Source organism: Colias croceus, chromosome 12, assembly GCF_905220415.1.
Source record: "Colias croceus chromosome 12, ilColCroc2.1".
In the NCBI taxonomy this organism is placed as follows: Eukaryota; Metazoa; Arthropoda; class Insecta; order Lepidoptera; family Pieridae; genus Colias; species Colias croceus.
Window position 1 is genome coordinate 9,003,452 of NC_059548.1, and position 17,584 is coordinate 9,021,035.

A 17,584-nucleotide genomic window follows, 5' to 3' on the forward strand; every position below is an offset into this window, starting at 1 on the left:
CTTTCTTTGATAGAATACGTCTGAACCCATATTTTTATTCAAGTAGGTAGTGTAAATATTTGCATTCATACTGCGCTTTTTATTATTTAACTCGGTATATAAATAGAATAAGAAATGAAAACCCCATCAAATATTTTGTGCCCAACACAATATTACTGACAATTTTACTGATTGTTATATTTGCGTTAGTATAAGGTAACTTTTCATTTATGTCGTTTTATTGCGTATAAATAGCATAATTAATTAGATTTATATTATTTTTCCAGGCCAGAAACAAGCCAGCAGATGGCAGTCACGTCAATCAGAAGAATTCCGCCGGACAGAAATCGTCGGCACCGTGTCAAAAAGGTCAGTTTTTTTTAATTAGAAACTTAAAACCTTAACTAAAACAATAACCAACCAATTTGTAATTACTTAAAGTCGATAATTTTTAGAATCTGTAAATATTTGGCTTGCTGTAGACTTGCTAAGACTTGTTAATCTAAATCTGTTTCTTGCTAAGACTTGTTAATCTAAATCACCTGTGCGGCTCATTTTTGAATAAATTTTTAATGTATAAAAAATTTACTTCTTAAAAAATGATATACATACAACAAGTTTATGTTTTCACACACATTCTCGAAGCTTTTAAGCTAATTCTAAGACCTTAACCTAATATTTATCCAATATATTTACCCTCAAAAGGTGGACCGAAAACCCCCGTCAAGCCATCAGCTCAAAAGGGATCAGTTAAGACAGCACCCCCAAAGCAGGCAGCGGCCGCGGCCGTCAAAACCCCCCAGGGAAAGAAGAAGAAGGGACACAAACATCAGCAGTATGAACTTATTGTTACTATTAATTTGGTAAGTGGTAAATAAACATCTATTTTTCTAAGAATGGTTAATGTCTGTGTTGTTAGTATGATTTTAAACGATTAATTATAGTTCATATCTATAATATAAAAATGAATCGCAATATGTGTTGGAAAGCGCATAACTCGAGAACGGCGGAACCGATTTGATTCGTTGAAGTACGAGGATGGTTCTTATGTAGAGAAAATGTAAATATGTACCACGGGCGAAGCCGGGGCGGACCGCTAGTAGTTCATAAAACTTCTTAAGCATGATGTCAATCAAATTCATAGAGATAGAGCAAATCATACTTCCTTAATAATAACATAATTTTTTAATTTATTAGCTTACAGTAAATTATTAAAAACCATAATGCATCGATGATTTTTTAATTCAAATACTATTTTAGTATTAGAATATACCCAACATAGAATATAATATCAAGCAAGTATGATACATTGTAGATAATAATAATTATAATAAATACCCTATATTTTACGCGTTTATTTTTATTATGGCAATCTCCTTATCTACATTTTAATATCATTATTGTGTCAGAACATAAGCGTCTAGATAATGATCCAATCTTAAAATCCGCTCGAAGCATTATTTTACTATGTGCCGTAAAAACAGCCTTCAGGCACAGTTAAAGTAATCTTATAAGAAGCCCTTTGAGCCAAGGAAAATTTTGCAGCGATTTTCTGACTAAATTTAAGATCAGTCGATTTTTAGTTGACTTTAAAAATTCCTGAACGTAAAATTGTACTCGAGGTCATAGTGTAATTGCTTCTGGAAACATCTTTACTTGAATATTTTAAAAAATTATCTGTGTAAGAAATTTTTGTATTAGACATTATGTCATGTCGATACATATACTATATATATAGGCACAACAACCACTCTCACAGTTTAATAATAGGTAATTTAAAACGTTAGTTACAATGTGACGAAAAAATGCCTTAAAGCCTTATAGATAACGATACATTTTACGATACTGCGAGATGTAAAGTATTATCTATACTAATATTATAAAGCTGAAGAATTTGTTTGTTTATTTGTTTATACTAACGCACTAATCTCAGAATCTACTGGTCCGATTTGAAAAATTCTCTCGGTTCTAGATAGCCCATTTATCGTGGAAGGCTATAATAGGTAGCTATAGGTAGGTAGGTAGGTATGCCAACCGGAGCGGAGCCACGCGGGTGAAACCGCGAAGCGCAGCTAGTAAAATATATAAGAAAATTATATCAACATTAATAGAAGTTCTCTCTAAAGTTCCCGTGTTTAAATCGGTAGTTTCTGCGATACGCGATTTCGAACTCCAAACTGGAACTTTTCCCCGTTGCTAGTTCGACAAGCACTTGACCGATTTTGAGTATTTCGGTACGAGGAATCAAATGGAACCTATAAAGACTAAACAGATAATAGATATAAAGGTTTAAAGATATAATAGCGATAGCTATAATACAAATATAGCAGACTCCTGACATGCAAGTTTATACCTAGTTTGGGAGTAAGAGACTTATATATCACAAAAAGTAAAATGTTTTGTCAATAAATATTTTTTTTTATTAAATTCAGTTGTATTAGAGGAAAAGCAGGCCCTTTGAAGTATTTCGTCAAATGAGACAAGCCGTGTAGACTTTTTAAATAGATTAACGAAAAACAGAACAATTCTACGAGGTCGATAAATCGATGATTTACCAATCTCCAAATATTTATAGTCCGCTAAATCATCTATTCGTTATAAAAATATAGTACAAATTATAATTTTGTTTGATTTGTTACCGAAAGAAAATGTTTATACCTACATAGATACCTACATACATACTAAATATCTGGGTATAATTTTCAAATGTTTGCAATAAGTGTAAAACGAAACAATTAAATTACAATAACATTTTGCGCACCATTTTTCAGTAACCCTGATTATTTTTATCGAGATTCTATAGAAAATCACGGAATAAAATATTATAATATAGTTGACACGCTCCAGTACGTCTCTAGACAAGGTGTGAACATGTTGACGTTTCTGTAATCACTCCATTTTACGGCTCTGCTTTTATTAGACCGAGTATTTATGGAGTCTCAAGATATTGTTTCATCAGCACATCTGTCCCTGAGTTAACACAGGTAATATGTCATTATTTTTAATTCATAATAATTGGATAATAGGTTCTTAGTAGAGATAAACAGTTTGCGTCTTTCTTGGTCTAAATAATACACCCTATATATTTTATAGTCATATAAAGATAGGACTATAAACGATCGATTTCTCATCGCACAGTATACTGATTATTATCTAATTCCCGTATAGTATCTGTGAAAATATATGTCCATTGACCTATAAAAAGTACAACAAATAGTTCCTGAACAAACAAACAAACTCTTCAGCTTTATAATATTAGTATAAATTTCTAAGCAAACAATGTGTTATAACCTAAATTTAATTTTATATTGGTTTAAATATTATTTATTGATCCGTTCCAAGCACCTCGTGTTTTGTTGATGTATCTGTTATTTTCCCGCCAAAAGTCATTGAGATAATATTAATATGGAGCAGACACCACGAACAAAATCTGTGCGCCAAGCGCGGCGGCGCGGGGCGCGCGAATGACGGCTAGACAGTCATAGATTATGCGATGTCACTGACTCACCGCTATAGAGGCGACACTTTGTTTTATTCTGTCTATTTTATTGGGTGCCACCAAGAAGCTTATATCCTCTAATACACTGGAGATTGCACTATGACCATTAACTTGAAACAAGAAACTATGACATTCAATGACGTCAGTCATGTTATTTGTCTCTTTCTGTCGAGTGACCACGCTGGTTTGTAAATTCAGGATTTTTCAAAATAGAAAAAACTAAAAATCATGGTCTATAAATAATAACGACATATATTTTTAACAGTATTTATATTATAATATTATGGTCATACTTTATAGGTAGGTACATACAATTTTAATTGGTATAGAATGATAGTTATAAATAACTTTTGGCTACAAAGCTTGGATATGAACCGATATATAGCATTAACATCCTTTGTAAATAGAGGAAAGTTGTGTTTTGCATCAGATGCTGTTTACCAAATTGTTTGCTACTCAGATCTTCTTTTTAAACGCGTTGCTTCGACGGGTCAATTTCAAGCCAGAATCATCAAAGAAAAACTGTTTATAGCAGCCTTGCACAAATTTCAGCTAACCTTACAAAGTTTATTTTTCAAAAGGTATTTTTTTCTGGGTCGTAATCCTCAGTAACCTTGATGGGCACATATATTTCTTTTTATTTTACTTTTTGGAAAGCTGAAATACGTAAAACAAAAAAATATGAGGTAAGTTAAAAAAGTATAAATTTCAATGTAAAAACGAACAATCTTATAACTACATGTGAGTGCAATACCGATGTCATATTGTGTTGTTTCATTACTAGTAACAATCTTTAAAATGGTGTTCTAAATTTTCATCATAATATTGTTATTACAATATATTCTCTTCGCTATCCATAAAACTCGTCATCATGGTTACCTTACTTGTTAAATCTGTTTATTGAAAACTTGTTGAAAAATGATAAAGTATTAGGGAAATAACAAATTTAACATGACTGCTTACTAAAATGATGCTAAATTAGACAATTTTTGCCATTGAAATGATTCTAAACAGGTAAATGCAGGAGTATTGAGGAATATTGTAAATAACGTAAATATACACTTGCCTGTGAAATTCTATGCCAGAATTTGGTGTCCAAACACTTCTGCAATTTTGCACAATACAATGCATTCTTTATATTCGGAAAATATTCATTAAATAAGCAACAATATTAACTTAAATATTCGAAGCGACGCAATTTTTTTGACACACATGCCATATTGACAAAGTGAGAGTTGCTACAATTTTATTATGGTGACTACCCATAATCAGGGAGTATCGCTTTTTAATAATTGGTTCAGATACTTAGTTTATTTAGCATAAATAATAATTGTCTCATCCAACAATGCTTCTGAATGACGTTGTTGGCAATTTATCAACAAACTCATGTACAAAAACTAACCTTTTGCACAGAATATTACAGCATACATAGTAGCCTTGGGAAAACTTCGTATTAACAGTGGCAATACCAAGTTAGGTGTGAAAGTGATAAAAAACATGAACTGGGCAATATTTTCTTGTTACACGTCAATGTTCATACCGAAATCTCCAGTGTATTAGATATAAGCTTCTTGGGTGCCACTCCTTACATGCACGTTGACTTGAAATTTTCTTTGTACTTACTTAATATTTATTTTAGGTATAAACTGACTTTACTACGCGGGGCTAACAATATCTGGCATATAATATAGGATGATGTAAATAGTGACGTTTTAGGTTCAGTCAGGGCTATGGGAAGTTTTATTCCTTACAAATTGAGCCTTTTTTAGAAAAAAAATAATTTTTCCCTTTCTTCACGGCCCAGACATGGAAACCTTGAATAGAAAAAATATTAATTACTTATCTCTGAACTAGCGGTCCGCCCCGGCTTCGCCCGTGGCACATATTTCGCAATAAAAAGTAGCCTATGTTCTTTCTCAGGGTCTTAAGATTGTCTGTGCCAAAGAAGAATGCCCATGAAAGTATGGACCACAGTACAGTGTTGCGTCAATGCCAGAGTGGTCTTGGAGGGTTCTTCGATATTCAAAAGATTTTTACCAATTGATTTTTTTGTGATAAAAACAGGGGTTTTCAAGATATTGAGAAAAATGTGAAATAACCTCAAAACTTAAATAACCCCGATTTAGTTAGGTTTATGTGTGATTTAGGTAACATTTTATCGTCCAAAGGTTATTTTTCGATTAACATATATTTTAATCTATGCGTAGAGCTTATGCTTTCAGACAAAGTCTATCTGTTCATCGGCTAGTGTAGGTAGGCACCAGAAATCTTCCGGGACGGATTTTAAGAAAACCTAAATATATACTTAAAAAATGCCAATTGAGTTTTTATTCGGTTTACATGTTGTTGTTGTTGTTTGAATCATTTTTTCACTACATATTCGAAGAAAGAAACAAATAAGAAATAACTGGTTACCTACCAAGCTATGTCATAATAATATTTTTTTTTATATATACATATTTATATTATTTTACTTCACTATCTTTGTTAAAACAACCTACAGTGTATAAACAATACCTTAAAGAGTGATTTTATGTTAATTGATTTTTTTTGTAATTCAATGAAAACAATAATCGATATTAATACATTTAGCTATTTACCATAGTAAATGTAATAAGTTACCGCTTGGTTACCGTGGTAACCAGTAATGGACACTAAATCTATAATAACGGATCTAAACAATTACATGTCTTATTAGATTTTACAAAACATTCCCTGTTCAAAATATATTTTCCGGTGGTAAGAAGGCCTCTAAATTGCCGAGATTTTTTTAATAGTATTGTTGTCTTGATGCATGAGAAAAACCAGTACCAAAAATGGGCATTCTCCTTTCATCAAAATCGGTCCAGTAGTTTATGAGCCTATTAATTACAATCAAACAAACAAACAAAGTTTTCCTCTTTATAATATTAGTGCAGATAAATAAATAATAATTCAATTATACGTTCAAGTCAGTAGCTTATACAATATCAATTAAAAACTTGATTAAAATCAATTAACAAAAAAAAATTGGTGATTGAGTAATTGATTTTCATATTTCATGATTTCACCTTTTTTCAATTAACAACCAGTCTATGCTTTTCTAAATATGTAAAATTATTATTTTATACTATAAAAATATACGCCAGCAATTATTACTAACAACACTTATTTCATGCCCAATGTCATATCTTAAATTTTTAATCTATGACAAAATGTCGCCCGCCAAAAATTTTGCTCTAACTAAGTTTTAAAAATTATTATCTAGTTACTAAACTGATGAAAAGTTATTCCTTTGCACTTTTCCGTATTCTTTGTATTATTTGTGCAATATCGTAACACACACGTAGGCATATTTGATGCGTTTCACTTTAAAACAAATAAAAAATGAGCGTGACGTTCGCGCCAATGAGCGAGCAAGCGACTGAGTGCAGTTACGCCACATGACGTATGTTGAGTGGAACATAAGTGATGTAGGCGGTATCGTCTCCATATTAATATTATCTCAATGCCAAAAGTATTTTGTTCCGAATTATCGTTTCGTGCCAAGATTACGAAGTTATTTGTGTGTTCTACAATGACCAGGAATTTATTCACACTGAAAATTATTTTAATTAATATTAGGGAATACCATTCTAATAATGTTTAAAGGTATAAGTAATTATTGTTTTTTTTATTAAATATAGCCTGTAGCCCGCGGTTTTGTGGGCGTTCTGCCCATATAAGAAGTCCGTTCGTTCTTAATCACAATTCGTCCTCTCAAACTTTTATTAATAAAAGTTATATACTTATCTAAAATCTATCCCGAAAAATATATACATAATATGAAGTGAATAATGAAATCAGCAATCGTGAAACTAATTCCTTGTGAATAAACTATTATTTAGTAATGGTCTCGTAAAATGCCTTCATAATATCAATAATAATTGATCTTCTTCCTACTCTATGCAGAATAGAAAGGCCTAGAGAAAAATAGTGTCACCATCAAGTCACCATTATAGCACGACCCGTGTTGTCATTATGGCGCAAAAATCTAATTTAAATATAGAATCTACTTATAACTGAGCTGTCATTGTAGAGACGCGCGTGTCACTAGCGTTCTTAAATGGCCGATATTAAAAAGTAATCATTAAAAAGTAAACTGTCAAACAGAAGTGCTCTTCATATAAGTGGCGGGAAAATAATCATGAAGCGAAACTGAATTTAAAAGTGCCTTTCGGTGCAGAGAAGTAATTAAAAACTCAACAAAGCGTAAAATTGTGAAAAGCTGTTCGCGATTTGCTGCCATTTGGTAACATATTCGCGCGTTTTTCGTCGCAAGTTTGAATTTCGAATGAAAATAAATAAGCGTATCTGTTGCAATATAGGCAAAGGAAATATACAAACAGCCAAGTTTCTAGTGTATATTGGAAAAAGTTTTCTCGATATAAGTTTGAAGCCGGCAAAAATCGTTGAGTTGTAAACGGTTCTAGTATCGGTATGTATTAAAATATGGCGAAGAGGGATGAGATCTATACTAAGGAATACAGGAGGATTCGTCGATTAACTGCTGATTTTGCTACAAGGCAATTTTCCGTACGTGCTTCTCTGTATTATTTAATTAAAACATTAAAAACAAACACTTCAAGTTCTTATTTTTTAAATTTAATATTTGTTTTTATTGGAAATAGAGCTAATAAGATACCTTATAATAACTAGGCAAATATTTTGTTTTCCTATTTATTTCGTATTACTAATAGCCCAGATCCATGCCAAATCAAATGTCATTTGACTCATCATCATTTTCCCGCCCAATGCTATAATTATCTTTAATTGCGAATGAGTTTTACTCACGACTTTGTTTGTATAGTTTTGTAATTTAACATACGTTGGCCTTTTAATTAAATACCTTTTAAAGGTTGTGATCTAATTATCGTAACTGTTTTTTTAATTAATATAATAGTATGTGTATTGTTTTAATATGAATTACTAGCGGTCCGCCCCGGCTTCGCCCGTGGTACATATTTCGCAATAAAAGGTAGCCTATGTTCTTTCTCAGGGTCTAAAGATCGTCTGTACCAAATTTCATCAAAATCGGTCTAGTAGTTTATGCGTGAAAACCATACATACCTACATACATACATAATTACAAACCTTTCCTCTTTATAATAATTATTATTTACAGACTTTCTAAATGTGTATAATATTAAATATATACGTTACATTATTGAAATCATTATTTTATACTATATTTTTATTTGTCAGTTTCTTCTGTTTTACCTACATTAAAAGTTTGCAATGTAGAGTAAAATTAAAAAAAGCTAATTGATATTTTTTATCATTTTCAGTCAGAATATGGCCTTACAGAAGAACAAGTTGCAGGTACGTTTCATAATGTGTACTTTGAAATACGATTGATTAAGTCAAATTTTTACTCTTAGCTTTTTTAAATAAAAGTGATCATAGAGTAAATTCATAAGCGTTTTATAAAACACTAGCAAAAATATATAAAGTATTTACGTCTTTTGATATCTTTAGCTTCTTGTTAGCGCTTTGTACAAATTATAAAAAAAAATCATTTTTTTATTTTAAATATTGCCAGTGCCATGCTCGTTACAAAAAAAAAAGTAATAATATTTTTTATCTGTGCGCTTTACAGAATTTAAAGAAGCGTTCATGTTATTCGACAAAGATGAAGACGGCACGATCACGATTGCCGAGCTTGGTGTCGTCATGCGATCTTTGGGACAGAGACCTACAGGTAATATAAACTTATATTATCTAGATTCTAGATAAATAATTGAGGTACGAATTTTAATAATTTTATATGTCATGTCATTGAGATAATATTAATATGGAGACGATACCGCCTACATCACTTATGTTCCACTCAACATACGTCATGTGGCGTAACTGCACTCAGTCGCTTGCTCGCTCATTGGCGCGAACGTCACGCTCATTTTTTATTTGTTTTAAAGTGAAACGCATCAAATATGCCTACGTGTGTGTTACGATATTGCACAAATAATACAAAGAATACGGAAAAGTGCAAAGAAATAACTTTTCATCAGTAAGTAACTAGATAATAATTTTTAAAACTTAGTTATAGAAAAATTTTTGGCGGGCGACATTTTGTCATAGATTAAAAATTTAAGATATGACATTGGGCATGAAATAAGTGTTGTTAGTAATATTTGCTGGCGTATATTTTTATAGTATAAAATAATAATTTTACATAATTATTTAGAAAAGCATAGACTGGTTGTTAATTGAAAAAAGGTGAAATCATGAAATATGAAAATCAATTACTCAATCACCAATTTTTTTTTTGTTAATTGATTTTAATCAAGTTTTTAATTGATATTGTATATAAGCTACTGACTTGAACGTATAATTGAATTATTATTTATTTATCTGCACTAATATTATAAAGAGGAAAACTTTGTTTGTTTGTTTGATTGTAATTAATAGGCTCATAAACTACTGGACCGATTTTGATGAAAGGAGAATGCCCATTTTTGGTACTGGTTTTTCTCATGCATCAAGACAACAATACTATTAAAAAAAATCTCGGCAATTTAGAGGCCTTCTTACCATCGGAAAATATATTTTGAACAGGGAATGTTTTGTAAAATCTAATAAGACATGTAATTGTTTAGATTAACAAAGATAGTGAAGTAAAATAATATAAATATGTATATATAAAAAAAACATTATTATGACATAGCTTGGTAGGTAACCAGTTATTTCTTATTTGTTTCTTTCTTCGAATATGTAGTGAAAAAATGATTCAAACAACAACAACAACAACAACATGTAAACCGAATAAAAACTCAATTTTCATTTTTTAAGTATATATTTAGGTTTTCTTGAAATCCGTCCCGGAAGATTTCTGGTGCCTACCTACACTAGCCGATGAACAGATAGACTTTGTCTGAAAGCATAAGCTCTACGCATAGATTAAATATGTTAATCGAAAAATAACCTTTGGACGATAAAATGTTACCTAAATCACACATAAACCTAACTAAATCGGGGTTATTTAAGTTTTGAGGTTATTTCACATTTTTCTCAATATCTTGAAAACCCCTGTTTTTATCACAAAAAAATCAATTGGTAAAAATCTTTTGAATATCGAAGAACCCTCCAAAACCACTCTGGCATTGACGCAACACTGTACTGTGGTCCATACTTTCATGGGCATTCTCCTTTGGCACAGACAATCTTAAGACCCTGAGAAAGAACATAGGCTACTTTTTATTGCGAAATATGTGCCACGGGCGAAGCCGGGGCGGACCGCTAGTTCAGAGATAAGTAATTAATATTTTTTCTATTCAAGGTTTCCATGTCTGGGCCGTGAAGAAAGGGAAAAATTATTTTTTTTCTAAAAAAGGCTCAATTTGTAAGGAATAAAACTTCCCATAGCCCTGACTGAACCTAAAACACGAAAAAAATTAAATTATTCCATATGACGTCACTATCATCCTATATTATATGCCAGATATTGTTAGCCCCGCGTAGTAAAGTCAGTTTATACCTAAAATAAATATTAAGTAAGTACAAAGAAAATTTCAAGTCAACATGTAAGGAGTGGCACCCAATAAAATAGACAGAATGAAACAAAGTGTCGCCTCTATAGCGGTGAGTCAGTGACATCGCATAATCTATGACTGTCTAGCCGTCATTCGCGCGCCCCGCGCCGCCGCGCTTGGCGCACAGATTTTGTTCGTGGTGTCTGCTCCATATTAATATTATCTCAATGTGTCATGTGAATGTTTATTATTTTTATAATGGAAATAAATAAATAAATTATTCTATATTTTTCGATATATTTTTGGATTTCGAAATTGGAATACAATCATTGAAAATTCGTTAGGCAAACAGTCTTAATATCTTCTTGCCATGAAGAAAGAAAAAGAATTCGTTAAAATATTAATCTTAATTTTCTTTGCCGCAATAACATTGGTATTATATTTACGTAGCGCGTAGTATTTGTACGCTAGTGACAAAAATAATTTAGCATCCTGTAATATATTTAAAGAATCAACGATCAACTAAGAATGTCTCAATATAAATAAATACATAGTTAAGACGCTCCACACCGCAAACTATAAAAGAAAAATAAATTAATAAGTCATTTTTCACCAATAACCCACTTAACCGGTTCAATTATTTATAAGTATAATGGAATACGAATGAAAACGTGAATAAATGAATACACATAGACATTTCAATTTTCGACCAGCGATGAATGTGTTTCATGAATTTTTACTACACCACGACCAGATTAAGTTGAGCTTAGGGTTGTCACTTGGAGTTAAAAATATATTTATTTATACATATTTATATAATCATACAGCTTTCTCAATTATGAAAACAAATATAAGGTAATAATGGTAAGTGTAACAAATATAATAGAAGAAAAAAACAGTGTCAGTGACTAACGCTTCAGCGATCTCATTTGGAAAAACTTAGGTCTCAAATATGAAATGGTGACAGCCCTATTCAACCCCCCTTCATTTCGAGAGCTTACGATAGTCTGTGGGATTATGGGAAATAAAAACCGGATAAGCGACGTAGAGCAGGCTTTAGACCGGTTGGTATTAAAATGCATATTTTTGTATGTCTTCTATGCGGCCATGTTCATATTTTAAGCTGATTAGCTTATTACGTAATCTAACATTAACTAGCGAATAATATCATTACAACGATGCTTCATGAAATAGATATTTCCCTTTTCTATAGCAATAAAACCATTTCCTTGTAAATTACCTTTATGAAAATTTATTATGTTACATGTACCTATTCATATTTCATTAATATTTCTCTATCTTTTCACAAAAAAACATTCTATATTTCTGTTTCTTTCATGTTTATTATTATTTCCTGCAGAATCTTCCTGTTTACCAAATTCGTCCGAAACAATATAAAAAGTAGGGAGGTCTACATAAAATGGCCACTTAGAATTCATGGTGCGGCTCGTATTCACGCATTGTCCTAAACGAAATTAACTTGCCTACTCTTTGGAATTAAATGCTTACTCTGACATATTTATGGTTAGAGAAAAGAAAGGACAGGAGGAGATTATACAGTTTGTAGATTTGTGTATCGTACTCGATCATTTATTCATTGAGGTAATTCCTCTCTCAGTCCTTTTCGAAGCATGTTAATTAAAAGATAGTAAATTAAAAAACGTAGAATTACTCTAAGGATAGAGATACTAACTTCATAGTTCATACTTTCATTCACATTTATTTCATAAGAGGTTGATTTTTATAAACTACATTCCCAACTAATATCTATATCGGTTCAGTTATATAGATGAGAAAGCGAAAGACAAACAAATAGACCAACTTCCACATTAATAATAATATTTGACTACATTTTCATTTTTTTATTAACATTTATTAAAATTAACATTTCCAGAGACTGAACTACGAGATATGGTTAAGGAAGTGGACCAGGATGGGAATGGAACGATCGAATTCAATGAATTTCTGCAGATGATGTCCAAGAAGATGCGGGGAGCAGATGGTGAAGATGAGCTTAGAGAAGCCTTCAGGTAAAACATACTAATTTTATTCACTCATACTTACATTGGTTTTTTTTTAGCTGTCAACTAGACGATTAGGTAGCTGATAATCTCAGTGCTGCTTTACTGGCTATCTTTAAAAACAATTTTATTTCGTATTTTTGACCCAGGTGATATTTCAAAGTAGAATAATCGTGGTAATTCGTAGGCTTATTTATTACATGCTGAAAATATGAATGTTAAAAATGAAACTTCACAAACAATCCTCCCGTACCTCACACACAAAAGCTTTTTCTCACAATTCTCTAATATAATTTCCACCCAGAAAGTAAACCTAAAAATCAACCCTGTGATTCATCACTTCAAACCCAATAAATTTTCCTCCTAAACATTCCAGAGTGTTCGACAAGAACAACGACGGTCTGATATCATCAGTAGAGCTACGGCACGTGATGACGAACCTCGGCGAGCGGCTCAGCGAGGAGGAGGTGGACGACATGATCCGCGAGGCTGACCTCGATGGTGACGGCATGGTCAATTACGATGGTGGGTTTGGTTTGGCCATACTATAAGTATAGGATATACGTTCAGCATCCTGCTAGTTATCAATGATTTTATAAGTAAACAGGTATTGATGGGTTACCAATAGAAAATTTAAAAAAAACACAGACACGATTAGATGTCAAAGTAAGATCGCATGATTCATTATCGTGATTTAAAAAGATACAAGTCAATTTTGGCTTATTCGCTTTTGCCTATCCATACCTTTCTACTTATGATATCATTGCCATTTGCTTGTCACCAAATTTTTGCCTCTTTTCTCTTAATAAAGTCGTCAACAAGAAGCTTAACTTTCTAAATAGTAAGGACTAAGAAATTACCCAATCGCCAACAATAAAACATTGTTTATATAAAAATGATAGAAACACCATTAAGTAGCAGGCGTCCATATCTTTAATGGGATTTCTTTCTCTATTTCCAATTTACGAATAAACAAATGGGCTAACTGAAAAAATAAGAATTACTAATTAAACATTTCATTTTCCAGAATTTGTGACAATATTGACGTCGAAAAACTAGTATGCAGATAAACCCAGAAGAGATCGCCCTCCACCACGCTCGCTTCCCCATAAGGAGTTGACTGAGCTCGGAGGGAAAGAAACTCTTATCTAGTTGCCTAGCAACTGACTTAGTGATGTGCTTGTCGATTGGTTCAAGTGGTTTCTAGTGATGCTCTATGTGTATCGAAGTGATATGACGTGACGATGGAACAATATTTAGGTAAGCGTTTTGTTTAGGTTACGGATTGTTAACGACTGTTGAGCCTTGTGTGAAGGAGTTTATTATAAATATGTGTTAAAGGTTTTTATTTTAATGTTGTTTTTATTTTTTGGTTTATGAACATTTTTTTTAAACTTCGTGTAACTAATGTTTAAATGTATTGCGCTATTTTTCAGATATGTTACCGAAGTGTTTATCTAAAATTTTAGACAAATACATAATATTATTGGTAGGTTCATAAAAAATTTTCGCCTATTTATAAAAAATAGCAAAGATGTTTTTTTTTTCATTTCAATTAATTTGCTATGAATTTTGTATAAGGGCAAATTTAAATGTACTTCTTCAAGCTTCACCTTTTCATGTTATGTACTTATTAAGGAGAGCGGCAAGCGGCAATTTCGACTAGAAAATATTTTGACCAATCTGTAAATTAGATGTGTGTTCGTTTAAATGTTATGTACAATTGGTTCCAAAGTTAAGGTGCAATAAAAGGTATAGGTACCTACTCAGCTGCTATTGTTTGCTGTAAATCTCATTTTTACGACCATTACCTATAACATTGATCGCATATAATATTCCGCTTCATACCACTCTAGATCCTTAAACTTTGAAATTATTAGTTTTCCAATGTAGATTTCCACAAATCCTTGTATTATGTGAGCTTAGGTGCTGTTTCCTGAAAAATTGAAGTTGAAACAAGTCGTATGTTTGTTTGTAATCATATGTTTTGTGTGCCTAATTACCTAATTCACGTAACTGTAAAACTAGAACAACCTTGGACTAATATTATTTATTCGTTCGGGTTTTGTATAATAGATACAACTAAATAAAGCACCCAATACATTTGCTACCAATTGTACAAATAGCTTGCTTGAACTGTGTGTACGCGATAGAATAATATAGAAATAACAAAGTGTTCAAATATTTTGAGGGAGAATTTAATGTAAGCGTTATTGTAAAATCATTTAAGGTTTTTTTTATGTATAATTCACTTTACGCTATATTTAATTATCTAGTCATGTTTTCCATTTATTTGCCATCTTGTATTCATTAAAATTAAAAGCTAATTATTATAAGTATAATTTATAATATTGTGTTTTAAACCCCTATTATGTTTTTCTTTACGAAGGTACGTTGACTTTTCTGTTAGCTTGTATGTACAAAATGTATCTACATTATACTTATAATAATAAGCATAAGTATTATTTACAAATATTTTTTTAATTCTATGGTTTTTAAATTCTTAGTTACAACGTACTTATTTCTTCACTTGAATTCTATATTCAATTATACCTTTTTTCTGTAAAGGCAGAAACAATATTTTATTATTGTTATGTTTGTAAAGTGTTGCTGTAAAAAGCTAGTTTTATATGTTGTTACAATCCTGGATTCAGGATACTTTACCTAAACCAATCTAATCTTATTTATTACTGTTTAGATCTAAGATCTTTAGTCTGTCCTGAACCCAGGTCCAGTTTAGGCTCCGTGCAGACAGAGAGCGTTCTGCGTTCCGCGTTCTGCGTTTTGCGTTCCGCGTTCTTTGTGATGCGAAGGATCTATAGCGCAGCGCCGCGGTCTGACTGCGTTCTGTGTGCACCGGCGCTATAGATCCGTCGCATCACAAAGAACGCGGAACGCAGAACGCTCTCTGTCTGCACGGAGCCTTAATGTATAATACTTAGTCCAATATACAAGTAGATAGTAAAGTATACTTTACGTTTCTTGAAATCGCAATAATTACAAGAGTCATCTGTTTACTTTTTGGTAGCCATTTTTAAACGACTTCAAAAAGGAGGAGGTTATCAATTCGGCTAGTATATTTTTTTTTTATTATGTAACTAATATGTTGTTTCAGAAGCAGAAAATAAAATTAATATTAAAATCAAAGTTTTGTAAATTTCAAGCAATGATGTTGCTACAAATACTTATTGTGACTAAAATGGCTTGAAAAGGTTATGTGCAGGTATTTTGATCAGCAGGAAATTGATAACTGAAGCAATTTCCTTTACATGTATTTTTTTCCAACAACGTAAACGAAAAGGAACCCATTTTAAATGTTCATAATATATTATAATATATTGACTTGTTATTCAGATTTAGTGCGTTTTTATTTGTTTAAAACTAATCAATAATACATGCAAACTTAATAATATAATATCTATCAAAACATTATTTGGTTTTTAATAATTTAGGTTAGGTACCTATCTACTTGTTGATTCATTACATATTTTTAAGCAACACTGCGTAATAAACGATTTCAAGAAATGTCTTGTGTACAAAATTACTAAACAATTTTTTTAGCGAATACATAATATAACAAAGAAATATTCTAGCATTGTATAAAGAGTAAATAATTCAAATTTGTACCCGAAAATGTTGAAGTAGTTAAAGGTTGTGTATTTTATTCGTGAAGAAAAGTAACATCATGGTATATCGAAATTTTAAGAAGAGTACTTAATTTGGTATTGAATATAGATATAATTCTGGGAAAATCAGGCCATTCTTAACGTTACCAGATATTTAACAATAATAATCAATTTTAAACCGTATTTTATATTGATTAGGGTAGATGTTCCTGTGCTGTTGTTTTCTATATAATATGATGATATTAACTAAATTAAGACGATACAGATCTAATTATCTTTATTCAACAAGATTTGCTAATACACACAGTTTTAGCTGTTAGTTGGAAAACAACAGATAAATGCTATAAAAAAAAATGTGTGTGTGTGTACTAGTGTGCACACGTAAGAAGTGAAACTTCTTTATAACCTTATTTTTCAAAATATAATTTACTATATGCAACTTTACAGAAATACGTCAAATCACGCGTGGTAGGGATAAGAAAAAGATGGCGCGTAACGGAAAAATGTCACGCGTAACGTTACACTATTTTTTTTTCCAATCCCGATAAAAAAGTTTCACTTCAATAAAAATGTGTGCGTGTACTAGAGTACACACGTAAGAAGTGAAACTTAGGGATAAGAAGAAGTTGGCGCGTAACGCAAAAATGTCACGCCTACGGCGTAACGCAAAAATGTCACGCCTATGGCGTAACGCAAAAGTGTCACGCCTACGGCATAACGCAAAAATGTCACGCCTACAGCGTAACGCAAAAATGTTACACTAAATTTTTGTCCAACCCCGATAAAGAAGTTTCACTTCAATAATTTAAAAGGTAGAGCTGTTTTCCCAAAATTATATGAATATTGAATATATCCATTTTTGTATAATCCAACGATCTTAAAGATTTTTAGTTAGTCTTCCAATAACGAAGGTTGACTGATGAAAGGCGGTAAAGTTCATTAAGGTTTTAATGCGAAAGATTATATACC

General features: G+C 31.6%; 1 protein-coding gene across 3 annotated transcripts in view; it reads left to right on the forward strand.

Moving 5' to 3' along the window:
• Positions 1 to 17,024, forward strand: part of LOC123696123 (calmodulin-A-like) — a 46,173-nt gene extending 29,149 nt beyond the window's left edge. For 2 of the 3 annotated variants that reach the window (XM_045642151.1, XM_045642152.1), the window contains 7 exons: positions 267 to 348; positions 685 to 842; positions 8,785 to 8,818; positions 9,096 to 9,197; positions 12,863 to 12,998; positions 13,366 to 13,514; positions 14,017 to 17,024. In XM_045642151.1, coding sequence (XP_045498107.1) covers positions 267 to 348; positions 685 to 842; positions 8,785 to 8,818; positions 9,096 to 9,197; positions 12,863 to 12,998; positions 13,366 to 13,514; positions 14,017 to 14,048 — 693 coding nt within the window. In that variant the 3' untranslated portion in view covers positions 14,049 to 17,024. Of the gene's footprint in view, positions 1 to 266; positions 349 to 684; positions 843 to 7,534; positions 8,033 to 8,784; positions 8,819 to 9,095; positions 9,198 to 12,862; positions 12,999 to 13,365; positions 13,515 to 14,016 lie in introns of those variants that run through there. The other variant, XM_045642153.1, reaches the window with a different exon arrangement.
• Positions 17,025 to 17,584: the final 560 nt, after the last annotated feature.